General features: G+C 47.8%; 4 protein-coding genes across 4 annotated transcripts; 2 read left to right on the top strand and 2 right to left on the bottom strand.

Annotated features, from left to right (window-relative positions):
* Positions 1-175: 175 nt before the first annotated feature.
* UA08_03463 (hypothetical protein) lies at positions 176-2261 on the bottom strand (the record flags this gene model as incomplete). The annotated part of the gene is made up of 2 exons (XM_020265766.1): positions 176-178; positions 237-2261. The coding sequence occupies 2 exons, from the start codon at positions 2259-2261 to the stop codon at positions 176-178; spliced, it is 2028 nt and encodes a 675-aa protein (XP_020121231.1).
* A 3660-nt stretch (positions 2262-5921) lies between these two features.
* Positions 5922-6809, top strand: UA08_03462 (hypothetical protein; the record flags this gene model as incomplete). The annotated part of the gene is made up of 2 exons (XM_020265764.1): positions 5922-6008; positions 6075-6809. 2 exons carry the CDS (start codon positions 5922-5924, stop codon positions 6807-6809), a joined length of 822 nt encoding a protein of 273 aa, XP_020121238.1.
* Positions 6810-7779: 970 nt separating this feature from the next.
* Positions 7780-8637, top strand: UA08_03461 (hypothetical protein; the record flags this gene model as incomplete). Its single annotated transcript, XM_020265763.1, has 1 exon — positions 7780-8637. One exon carries the CDS (start codon positions 7780-7782, stop codon positions 8635-8637), a length of 858 nt encoding a protein of 285 aa, XP_020121237.1.
* A 178-nt stretch (positions 8638-8815) lies between these two features.
* On the bottom strand, positions 8816-12080 carry UA08_03460 (hypothetical protein; the record flags this gene model as incomplete). Its single annotated transcript, XM_020265762.1, has 5 exons — positions 8816-9730; positions 9806-10123; positions 10184-10983; positions 11049-11646; positions 11706-12080. 5 exons carry the CDS (start codon positions 12078-12080, stop codon positions 8816-8818), a joined length of 3006 nt encoding a protein of 1001 aa, XP_020121236.1.
* Between the last annotated feature and the right edge of the window lie 723 nt (positions 12081-12803).

Below are 12803 nucleotides of genomic sequence, written 5' to 3'. Positions count from 1 at the left end.
TCACATCAGTCGTCAAAATAAGTCGTACTTCGTTCCGTTGCGTTTCCGAAGTCATAATGCATTTAATAAAAAGAAGAATTCTATACATGAAAGCGATCGATGAAATGGCTAAGCCATCGTAGGGCGGTTTCGAAGATAAATTGTCTGCAGTAGACGTGGCCGCCCATCCGCAGTGTTACTTCATTGATGTCAACAAGATATTTTTAGATTAGCAGCGAATAAAGATTTGCACATACCATTGAGTGTTTGGTAAAAGGTAAATTCAGAATTTGTCGTCGAATCCGTTCAGCATCAGAAATTCCCTCCTCAGTAGGGTCATATGGGAGTCTGCCTGGAGGTACGTGTGGTTCGGCAGAGGAAGATCCACTTTGATGTTCAAGATGGACTTGGGATTTGATGGAGGAATTCATGAATGGATCGGACAACGATGGGGCATGTCTAGGCGATTTGGGGTACTGGAAGCGTGGTCCTGAATCGAGTCTGAATGGAGAACCGAGGCGGCGAATGGTCTCAGCTCGTGGACGTAGTAGCCCCTGAGATACCTGGGGCGAGCTATCTTGATTGCCAGGGAAAGTGAAAGGCGAGGTTGGGGAGAAGAGTTGCTCAACGCGCTCTTTGGAACTGAATCCACCACTGGTTGTATTACCACGATTGCGAAGTCGTACACGGCGCTGTCCATCTTTCAATTTTCCATCGCGAGCTAGATCACGGACGTTACGCTGTATATCAGTCAAATTGGGACTAGAGTCCAATCGATGGTGTGCTCGGCGTTTGTGGACGTTAGAGGGCACATCCATGCGAGGAGGCGTCCTCAATCTTGACCCAGACACATGAATGGTATCTCGTCGAAGTCTACGAGCTGCTCCACCATGGGCTTCGCGACGAGATGTATCGGGGCCCCAGGTGTTGTACATGAAAGGCGATCCGAGACGAGGAAATGGTTCCTGAGCCACAGAAAGATGACTGGGGATTGTGGGTATTGGAATAGCGGAATCTTGGTGAGATGACTGCTGACTTTCGGAGTGGTGAGAGTGTTCGGCTGTGGCCGAGCCTTCAGTGGATAATGGTTCGACGGCCGCAAATTGTGTGAATGTTGCAGGCAAAGAGCTAGAGACGAGTGAGACGCCAAGATCGCGAGTCATGAAAGCAGCCGACGAATTATGATCAAAAACTGGGCCAACGGGTCTCCGGGCAGGCGCTGAGAAGACGTCCAAGAACGGCGAAGGGCTGCGAGACTGCAGAAGACGTTGATAATGTGGAGCAATTGAAAGTTTGCGTTTACATAGGTACTTCAGTCGTCTTCTTGTAGCTGCTTCGGATCTTGGCCAGCGAGGTTTCGACTTATTAGCAGTAGGTGTACTGCTGCCACTGCTGCCTTCGATGAGCACAGCGCTGTCATCAGCATTAATTGAGATTAGGGGCGTTTCATGGTCCGTTTTCGACTTAAGACGTGTCCACGTCTTCTTCGCCTCCCTGGCAACTCGATGTGACACGCCTAGAGGTGGAAGACTTCCGGGTAACGTTTTGAATGGGGTCGTTGTGGGATCTTGTAGATACATCTGATAAGTGTTCCACAAGTGGCTGTCCATATCTGCGGTCCACCGGGACTTCCTCTTCGGCAGATCTAGCGACTGTCCCCGGTTCGCATGCTTAGTTGGAGGTGTCTCAAGAAGATGTTTCCTAGTATCAGCTGGCTGAAAGCTGAATGGGTCGAAAATCTCGCTCTCAGGACTCGTGCAACTTCCGCCAAGAGAAGGCTGCGTGGTGTACGTCTCTATTGACGAAACAGATGAGTTTGACGCCCTAGAGCTCGGCCTTTCGATGGGGTCGGCTTCAGCATCATCGACAGGCTCGGGAGTAGCGCGAGGAAAGTTGAAAGGTGTCGTGCGAATCTGAGCAGGGGGCGTCTTGAATTCCATGCGCCTCGAAGCTGGCACCTGTAGGAATTCAGATGACACGGGTTGAATGGTTGGAATGTCGGGTTCAGAAACAGTGTCTGAATGCGGAACTTCAATAGATGGCAGAGGGTCATCGGGGCGGCTGAGGTCAAAAATGTTGGGTTCAGCACTCAAGCTTGAAAAGATGCTAGCATGGCTGTCGAAGCGTGGCCGCCTAGCGCGATAACTTGAATGACGGGGTGGAGGAGGAATCTGTGGTTCGACACGAGGGTGTTCTGGAGTCTTTGGGTAGGTTGATTCGAGTGAGGAGAAGGTGAAGCTCTTGGGAAGAGTCCGAGATAACCCATGTGGCTGTTGCGCCATGGCAGCGATATAGTGACGAGGCTTGTCAACAATGACCGGGTTGCACAGTCAAGATCCAATCTGCGTCTGGTCCCAATATGCTCGCTGTTCACTCAATTGATTCAAAGCAAGTCGATGGAACCTAACATGACGATTGAGAGCAGGCGTCGAGACTGGGTCTGCTGGTTTGAAAATTTCCCTCTTGGCTGATGTTCAACGATGACAACGATGTCGCACTTGCCCTGTCTCCTTCTGATTCAATGTTTAGCCCGTGTCGATTGCGCGCCACGATTGTTAGTTAGCCAGTCAGTCCGGGCGATCGGTATTCGCACTCCCGCTGGAGGCAAGGGGTTTCTAAAGAGACAAGAAGAAGGAAAAGAAAATGAAGAAAAGAACGATACTATCGCGACGAGATGGGGCAGTCAAAGAATAGGAGAGGCCGGAATCGGTCGTTGGAGTGTTGCGTGGTGTGCGGTGCAAGTCAGAGGTCTGGTAGGGTACGAAGGCTCGATCAACCCAGCCTCCCCGGATGGCATGCGCTTATCGATTACCAAGTTGATGATCCACGCGAACGCGATAAGTCGTGACAAGACACGCCAAAATGACCAAGCGTCATCAACACACAACAAACACAAAGGAAAAAGAGATATGCTGTCCGTCGGGGGAGGGGGGAAGGGGTGCAGGAGAAGCGACGTTGGGGCGAGGAAGAGAGGAAGAGAGAGAGAGAGAGAAGGTGCAGGCAGGCACAGGCAGGTGCAGGTGCAGGTGCAGGTGCACCAGAGGGCAGTCGCGGGCAGGGCGAAATGGAAATGGCTGGGGAGGGAAAGCACGGACAAAAAGGGGAATAGCATTAAAATTAGGCTTAGTGGCCTGGCGGTGCTAGGGCAGGTGCAACGGGCAGCAAGGCCCACTCACCGCCCAAGTCTTAAGAGTCCTAACGTCAAGACATATAATATTCTCTACGCCTGCGGTGGGCCAAACTGCCAACAGCTCACACCTACAATTGCCCTCAGTAAATCCCGCGCTGTCCATTCTGTCTGCAAAAGACCGAGTGCGCGAAATTCCAAGGCAGCAGAGACCAGAAGAGATTCAACCACGAAACACACACAAGGGGGAAAAGAAAAGGAAAAAAAAGAAAAAAAAAAAAAAAAAAGGAGAGGGAGAAAGGAAAGGTACCGCGCTAGTAAGCAGTGCGATAGATCGTCTGCGGGTAGCGCGAATGCACATACCATGATACACTCACGGGCCAATCGCGATCATTCAGCCAGGCCTTAGTGGCATGACGGCTGTAAAACGCCGACGGGAGTACCTGGTGCGTCTCAAGTTTCAACGGTCTTGTTTTCAACCTCTGCGGCAGCCGGCCGGCGAACTAGCCTCTAAACTCTAGACTACGTCGGAACTACAGTCGTCTCTACTTGGAATCCATTCCGCACCGTACCAGCCTCAAGGTACTCGACAGTATGATATAATTGAGGCGGCTAGGATTACTTTATAGCCTCGAGCAGACAGGTCACAGCTACGTATCCGTATCAATACGAATACAACAATAGAAAGACGGCGTAATTATGTGAAATTAAAGAGATTATGCGCTAGTATTAAGTCACAAGCGCGAAAAGTGGATGCATGCAACAGTCGACTTTACGGTCCAGACACCGTGACGTCCGTCAATTGGCGATATTATATGCCCGAGAACAAGGGGAATACTCCGTACAGACGATGAATCGGTCGCGTTCACCAGGCAGAGAACATGATGACTGCGGTAATTGTGCTTATTTGTTGCCGTATCAACCGGCAGAATTAACTGATCAGCTGACTGGGGAGTTCTGTCAGGTCAGGCGCGGTCCACTTGGCGAGACTATGATCTCAGTGAAGTTTGTTAGACTTGGCATCACTATTATACAACTCCATATACTATGACTACTCATATGAAAGAAAAGGCTTGTTAAGAAAACGTCCGCCGGCACGGGCCGTGACAATTGTGCCATTGCAGGAAGGAGCGAGCGCACACTGACACAAGCACAAACAGAAGGCGCAGACCTCATGTTGTCGCAGGGATACGCGCTCGCGACCCCACAAACGCGTCCAGCGCGCGTCAAGTAATCTTTCCGTATCGATAACCGCGTCTATGTATTTTTGGACCCTAGCGAGAACTAAACAATTAGCCCTAAGTCTAACTAACTACACAAGTACTAACTTAGCTAATGCATACGCTCCCAATCTCGCGTCAGGCAGGCTCAAAGTGAAGCAACCTTGCTTCGTCGTTTCGGGCCTATCGGGGACTACCTTGAGTGCATGTACGAGATTGCTTTCGTTTGTATGAGAATCGCTGCAAGGTGTGCTTTGCTTAATTCCACGGCTTTTTGCTTTGTACACATACCTAAGTGCCTGTATACTATACATACGGATAGTGTACACGCCACATAGTTATTCCAGAGGTAGTCAATCTATTCTAGGGCGCTTCTGTGATATTTTGACTAAAAAAGTCAACTCCTCGTTCCTAAGCACATTCAACTATTATTTCAAAATGCGTTCCCATGTACGTGCTCTATGCACTCCGTCATGATGTACACAGGTTTCTACCTTGCCGCGGATTCTTCCTACGTACGACCGGAGCATACCGAGGGAACAGCTGAAACGACCCACCATGCACTGTGTATTCCCATGTTATTATTGGAGAATTTATCCAGAGCATTGGGTTCAAGCTGCGGTGTTGTGGGGACAAGTCTGAAGACCTCAAACTTACAAGTTAAGAAACAGTTCTTACCCATAAGGAAGTACGTGGATTGCGGAGACCTTGGTTGGGTCTGAAATATAGGGCTGCGAGCTGGATTTCGTATCTAGGTAACGATGGCCTGGCATTGTACTATCTAGGTAAGAACAAGCATCAAATATTTTTCCAATGATCTTCAGAGTAGTCATCTGGGATAATAGTCAAGTGAACACCCAGCATAAGAACAACCGATATCAGTAGGGCAATTCGTCTTAAGCTTCAGGGAGTTGTCGTCTCAAACACGTCAACATAAACATAAACATGTAAACAACGCGCATAACAACATAACAACCGGTCAATCGAACCAGACCACGTCGTCTCCAGTATTGCTCGTTACCGCTTGTAGATGACTCCGCACAGGATCCTCGAGAGTCAATATAGTTACTACGCAAATCACAAATATTCCACTCAGGCTTGCAGCAACCCCCCCCTTCTCTACGCCAGTAAGAGTTTTCGGCGTGGTCCTCAATTTTTTGATTCGTGGAAAATGAAAAAGCCAGCTGCGTTGTCGCTTTTTTCTTATGCAAGATTTGGACCGTCCCCGCTGCCCAGCGTCAGTGATGCACGCGTGAAAGCAGGTTTCTGCCAGAAGGAGTACTTCCAGTCTTCCTGCCTCATAGTTGGAAATGGCTAATGTTTTGTACTTTTAACGGGGAACTGAAGCCATCACGTGCTCGAGAGTTCAAAGAGGGTGGATATCACATGACTTACCCCAGCAGATCAATGCGGGCAGCCAATGAGCACGCGCGGCTTCTTCGTGGAAAAGTGTCGTCAGGTCAGTTCATCTCTCAATCCCAGGTTTATATTTCAAATGACAGCCCACCGCCCTTGTACATAGACAGAGGAAGAGAAAGGGAATCCCTCGTTGACCGCCACATCGCTTCTGTGCTCCGAATCCTTTGACCACAGCCATGGGCGACGTTGGCATCGCGGTAGACCCCGCACCCACTGCCATTCCAGTATCGCAATCGATAAACGTCCTCGTGACGGGATTCGGAGTATACCAACCCATGTCTCCTTGCGTGTCTTCTTCTCACTAAACTGACTGGAATGCCTGTTTGCAGCCTTTCAGAAGCTTTGACGTCAATGCGTCTTCTTTGATCGCGCAGTCGCTCCCCTCGTCATTCACCCTACCTCCCAAGGAGCCTGTATCGATTGGTGATACCGCTATTCCTGCCCCTCGAGAAGTCCGGGTTCATGTGCATCCGGAGCCTATCAAAGTCTCGTATGCCACCATCCACTCACAAATACCCGTCATCCTGGACGACTTTGCGCGAACACACAATGGCAACCGACCCGATTTGATAGTGCACATAGGCATTGCGTCAACGCGCAAATATTACTCCGTAGAGACGCAAGCGCATCGGGACAACTACCGCATACCGGATGTGGATGGAAGATCGGGCTTTCATGACGGCGAGAGAGTATGGAAGGAACATGGTTTCCCTCCCGTGCTATTCCCAGGCCCTGCGGAGGCATCGTCACCCTCTTCCAGGACAATCCCGGCATCAGACCTATTAAAGCTTGCTCCATATCCGGCAAACGATCATTTCTTACAAACCTGGAAGTCCCTCGCCCCAGCAGAAACCGACATCCGCATTTCTACGGATGCCGGTCGATATGCCTGCGAATTCATATTCTATACCAGTCTTTCACAGGCGTATCAGGAAGGAAGGGATCGGTCTGTTGTATTTTTCCACGTTCCCGTCGCCACAGACGATACAAGTATAGAACTGGGAAGCAAAGTCGCTGTAGCTCTAATCAAATCAATGGTGAAATGCTGGGTAGATGGCGAGTAACGAGAATCATTGAATTGGCTGCTCTCTTCTCATCTCTTTCATGCGTTGTTTCTTTGATTCCCTATCTGCGGAAGCATCTTCTCGGCGCGTGTTAGGGTATGGTTTCAGTAAATACGCATGTGACTGGTAACCTCGTATACATGTATATACATGGGACTTATTTCAATGCTAACTGCTCAAGCTTTTATACTCTGCACTGTTGATTTGGGTAATCCCAGGACTTGGGGGCTATATATGTAAGGCCCGAGGTATCGACATAGCAAAGCACATCCGTACCATCTACATGTTTCATGCCAGTTTCACAAGGCTGCAATGAAGGCGACAAAAGTATTCACCATTGTTTCAAATTCAAACTCTCTGCAGCGAAAAGCAGAAGTACTGCTACGGTCTTTGATGCTTCACTGAGAAGATGCGGCCTCTGATTGGCCAATCATTTAACAAAGTCTCGGCCGACGGCTTGAAAGCCAGCGTGTGGGTCCCTTGTTTGGATATGAAATTAAGAATCCTCTCGCTCTTTGACTCATTTCTTTCTTGGATGCGCTCCTTGGTCAATTCGGCTTTGGGGTTATCATAAGTTTCTCTGTTGCGCTGGAAAGCGACATCTATCCACATATATATATCTGATGCTGCAGCGTCGTTCCGCTACATATCGGACAGAGACAACACGCAAATTTTGACATCACTCAAATTCACCTTACTTTATACTGTATATCATTACATTGCGCAAATGGATCTAGGAGCGATCCCTTTCCAGGGACTCACCATACCTATATTTCCTGTTCTTTGCACAGCAGCCGTGGCTCTCTTGTCATGGGTTGTGGTGACATTCGCGCCGACACCGCTCCACAAACTCCAAATAGCCTGCCCCGTGTTTCAAAGGACATTACCGAGAAGAAATGTGTTTGAAATCGCCGAGCTGAGAGTATACCCTATCAAATCATGTAGGGGCTTTACTCTATGCAAGACGAACATGCACATGCACGGCCTGTACCTGGATCGACAATGGATGCTAGTTGACGGCAAGACTCACAGATTCGTCACGATGCGTGAACTCCCCAGAATGACTCTGATCATTACACAAATCAGCAAGGATGGTCATAATTTGCTCGTCAGTGTGGCAGATGGTGATGGACAGATCAGCATCCCGGCCTGTCCAAGCCCAAGCTGGCTACAGGCCAATACAACGCTTGAGCAAGTCCGTGTCTGGAGTGACGACACCGATGGCTACATGTATGGACCAGAAGTGAACGAATTCTTCTCTCGATTCTTGGAACGTGATGTCCGTCTCGTTTACAAAGGCCCCAAGGATCGCATACTACGCAAAAACGGTGCGCCGCATGTCCTTGGGCGCGTTCAGTCCACCTTTTTTGCCGACGGATTCCCATTACTTATTGCTTCTAAACCGTCTATTTCCGAGCTCAATTCTCGATTATCTGCCAAGGGAGAGGGGCGCATTACTATCGAACGGTTTCGGCCCAATATCATTGTCCGGGGAAACCGGCCTTGGGCTGAAGATTCTTGGAAAACCGTACGAGTATATTCTTCTCCTTCATCTTCTCTCCCTCTCGACGACAAAAACTCGATCGTCCTTGATGTCGTATCTCGCTGTACGCGCTGCACAGTACCCAACGTTGAGCCCGCGACTGCAAAGGCACACAACAAGGAGCCATCGAGTACGCTTGCGTCTTATCGTAGGATTGATGCGGGTGCCCCGTATCAAGCGTGCTTTGGTATGAATAGTGCACCACGAAATGAGGGTGTGGTTGAGGTTGGTATGCTGTTTGAGGTATTGGAGGAGACGGATCAGCATCGGATACTTAAAGATTGATTTGATAATTTATGCTCTGGGAGTTTGTTCGAATATAGAAGACGTGCTATTGTATAATAAATCTACTTGTGTGCACTTCAATTGGGTGAGCTATATATATACTACTTAAGTTAAACCACAGTGGTAGATAATATTCCGGTTCTTCGTTACTACTTTATCCTATTCACGATAAAGCAAATCAACTCTTCATAGTCTTCCCCGCATTCACACACCAATTGTTCCAGTCCGTAAAGAACGCAGGCTGAACATGGCATTTATTGTTCAGCATCTGCGCCTTTCTCGTCTCAGCATAGATATCAACTACTCCTGCAATGTTCTGCTTGTCATGAGCAACTAGAACTTTCACGAGGAACACGCTTGCCTGACTGGCCGAGACGGAGTGCGCTGCTGGTCCAGAAAGCATGGCTTCTTTGTGTACGGCGCGAAGAAGGTCCCAGACAGGTTCGATAGCGGGCTCTCCATCTTCGTCTGCATCTTCTTGACCTAATTCGGCGACTAATGTCGCAATAGCATTGCCCTTGCATAGACGCGTATATTCGCGCAAAATATCGCTCGCCTTTTGCGAAATCTGCTTTACGGCAGATTTGCGCGTGAGTCGGAGTAGAGGGAGAACCAAGTCAAGTGCCAAAATGCTAGCATGGCACTTCTTCACGTATATTTCGAGAAGGTCCAAAACGCGGTTCTTGAAATTCGTCATTGTCTCCTTGGCATCTTGTTTGTCTTTCTTCTTGCTGGTTGCCTGTCGACGGGCCTTGAAGACTTTGACGAGCATTTCGTCGACGGCTTCCATTTCGTCGTCGTTCATGTCGGCATCGGAAGATGATTCGTCGCCTTCGAGATCTTGGTCCGCGCGATGCGTGCCTAGGGCTTCGGCTAGTTTGGCGTCAAAGGCGGCTAGTTCTTCTTCATCATCTTCTTCTTCCTCATTTTCGTCTTCGTCTTCGTCCTCGTCAGATGCATCGTCTGCATCGATAACTTCAACAGAATCATCGTCGGAATCAAGGCTACCGGCATCCTCCATCTCTTCGTCTTCGTCATCTTGCTGATCAAACATCTCTCGCTGACCAGCCAAGTTCTCCTTGACTTCGACCACCTATGGAAACAAAGCATTGCAGATTAGCGTATCTTCCAGAAATAAGCGAGTGTACGCCTTGATTGGACCACTTACCGAAATCAACGATTGCAAGCCATCGGCAGTAATCTGACCAGCAAAAACGCCGAAAACCTGTTCACTCATACGGCGGAACAACTTGGAAGGCTTGGAGGCAAAACTCAACAGAATCTCCACCAAAGCATTGGATGCATCTGACTTGTCTTCCTTTTTCGATTTCTTGTCGCCCCAGAATTTAGAGTAGCAGAATGCAAGTTCGTCTAGCATGGATACAGCATCTGCGTCGCCATTGTAGACTTGCAAGATTGTAAGAGAGTAGACAAGTCTGAAAGCTTGGATGCTGGCATCTTTGCTATTGCTGCCATCATGTTTCACCTATAGACAAAGTCATTAATAAACAGAAAGTAGAAAAGGAAAACAAAAGGTATTACTGACCTTGCTTGAAAGTTTCTTCAAAGACTTGAAAGCCGCCTCAACAGATTCAGCAATTGCTCCATCGATCTCAATGATGAACTTCCCGTATTCTTCCGACTTTTGATAATCGCGGATTTGACGAACAACTTTATATGCAACTTCAGCCGGGTCATTGATGTTGCTAACCACGCTGTTCAAACAACTAGTTATCCTGTTTCGAAACAGCTCTTGAGTTGTCTGAGACAGCTGTGGTTTGGCAATCAGTTCTTGCTTTTCTTGTTCGCCCCCAAAATAGGCAAAACGGACTAGGACAGACAGTATGTCTTGTAGAATGGGTCCGAATTCTTCACCAGCAGAGCTTCGAGATCTAACAACCGACACAAATAGATCCGCAAGGTACTGGCGACCAGCGGAAGCTGCCTTAATCTCGTCAGTGCCTGGAGAAGCCACCAAACGCCCTAAAAGTTGAACAATCTTTTTCAACGACTGGGGGCCAGCCTCGATGACAATCTTCTCCACGGTCTTGGTTTTCGTGATCTGATCGAACTGGAATGAGCCTGAGGATCCGAGAAGACCATTCACTGCCGCTGCAGCGAACTCCGGCTCAGTCGATACCCGTTTCTGGATCGTCTTAGCTGCCTTCACCGCCATACGATGCAGGTATCTGTCTTCAACGGCAAGCTGATTGATGAGACATCTGATTAAATTTTTGGTAAAGATTGTCTCTGCACGTTGTATAGGAGCTTCATCTAGAATCTTCATGAACAAGGAGAATCCCCAGTACTTGCGCTCCTCAGAAGAAGAAGCGGCAAAAAGGCCATCTGTAATCAACAACAAGGTTAGTAAAATGCGTATTATAACATTCGTAGCAAGAGAAAGTACGTACTATCAACGACTTCCTTCCAAAATTCTTCAAAGGAAATGCGCGATTCTTTTCTCATCTTCTTATCCCGCTTGTCCTGCTTATCCTCCCCGGACTTAGTATCGTGGACTCTTTTTAGAATAGCATCCCAGGCAAAGTGCAACTTCGAATTCCAAACACCCGATGAAGCTGACTGGGAACCTTCTTCGGCTTCAGAAGCTTGTTTCATAATTTTGACAAGCGTGCTCATGTCGCGACGGTCGAGCGGGTCATTGTTGTATCTCCAGAGTTCCTGGGGCAATTTTGCGGTAGGGAACGAGTCCTGAACGAGAAGCCAGATAGCGACTCCCTCGGGCGACTTGACAAGGTCTTTTGAGTTAATGATCTCTATCACGCTCTCAGGATACTTAGCATCGGCATTCCGGGATGCCAACTCGTATAGCGCTCTCCACAGGATCCAGCCGCATTCTTCTCGCAGCCAGGGCTTCGCCTTGCCGAGGTCAACAAGTGCAGCAACAATTCTGTCCCATTCTTGGGAAGGCACCCCGGGCTGGAACAAGATACCAGATTTGATAATAGCCTCAGCTCCAAACAGTGTACCGAGATAATGATCTCTTAGTTCCTGTAATCGCAAAATTATAAGCATTCCGGGAATGGGAAAAGAAAGCGAAGGCTACAAACCTGGCTGGTGTTACCTGAAACACTTGTTACAGATAGAAAAGCTTGGATCACATCAGACACTTTCACAGCAGATGACTCAGCAGCTGGTTGAATCAAGGCAAAAACCTGCGATAACACTTCGGTCAAGGCAATTGAGAAACCAATACGAGCCGCTTTCCGGCCACTGCAGAGACCACGGAAAAGCCTTTGAAGAGTTTTGTTAATTTGCTCTTCGGTAGGCTTGCTCTCTGGAGTGAAACGCGAGACTAGCTCATGTGCAGCTTTCAGGCGGACCTCGTCCTTTTCGCTGGCAAGATCCTCGTAGATTTCGACTTGTCGGACGTCGACATTGTATGATTCGCGACGGCGCTTCCTAGAGTTGGCTTCATTCGACATGTTTGCGCACCCACACACCGAGATCAAGATTGATCTTTGGTTTTAGATTTCGATGATGAGTGATATATCGAATTCCTTTCTGTTGACAAGGAGGAATGCCGTGAAGTAAGAAAATTTAAAAATTTAAGCTTCCCGTCCAGAGCTACCCAATGCGGATTAGCGTGCAATATGGGGGTCCTAATCGATAAGAGCAACAACAACAATTTTTATTTTTTAGCACATCCTACAGAACTTGCCATTGAATATAAATCATGGAAGATAATTCTTTTATTTAACCTACAAACTTGGTTTAAGAACTATTATTTTCGGCTAACGAGACAATTAAATAATGTGATCAAACATATTTATACCGACTCAACACTTGCAAGCAACTTCGACATGTGTTCAAAATTTTATTACGATTGCAAACATTGATATTGAATTGATCTTGTTGTTGAAGCTGTTTCCTGTTTTCCGATGTTGAACGATTCAGAATGTTTTGTAAATTCGATTGCTTTTTTGGAATAAGAAGGAGCAAAACTAATAATAGGAATCGTAAATAACGTCGCTTTTGTTCTTCAGGACTCTCTTTTCTTTTTTTTTTCCTTTTTTTCCCCTTTTTTTTCCCTTCTCCCTTCCTTTTCAACAATTGTCTCTTTTGCTTGAGCTTTTCTTTGGCTTGAAATGGGAAATGAAATTTGGCTTAAGGACAGACAATCTCCCTTGAAATCATCACAACAGTGG

Source organism: Talaromyces atroroseus, assembly GCF_001907595.1.
Source record: "Talaromyces atroroseus strain IBT 11181 chromosome Unknown scaffold_3, whole genome shotgun sequence".
Classification (NCBI taxonomy): domain Eukaryota; kingdom Fungi; phylum Ascomycota; class Eurotiomycetes; order Eurotiales; family Trichocomaceae; genus Talaromyces; species Talaromyces atroroseus.
Note: the sequence above shows the minus strand (reverse complement) of the source record. Positions and strands in the feature narration are given on the sequence as shown.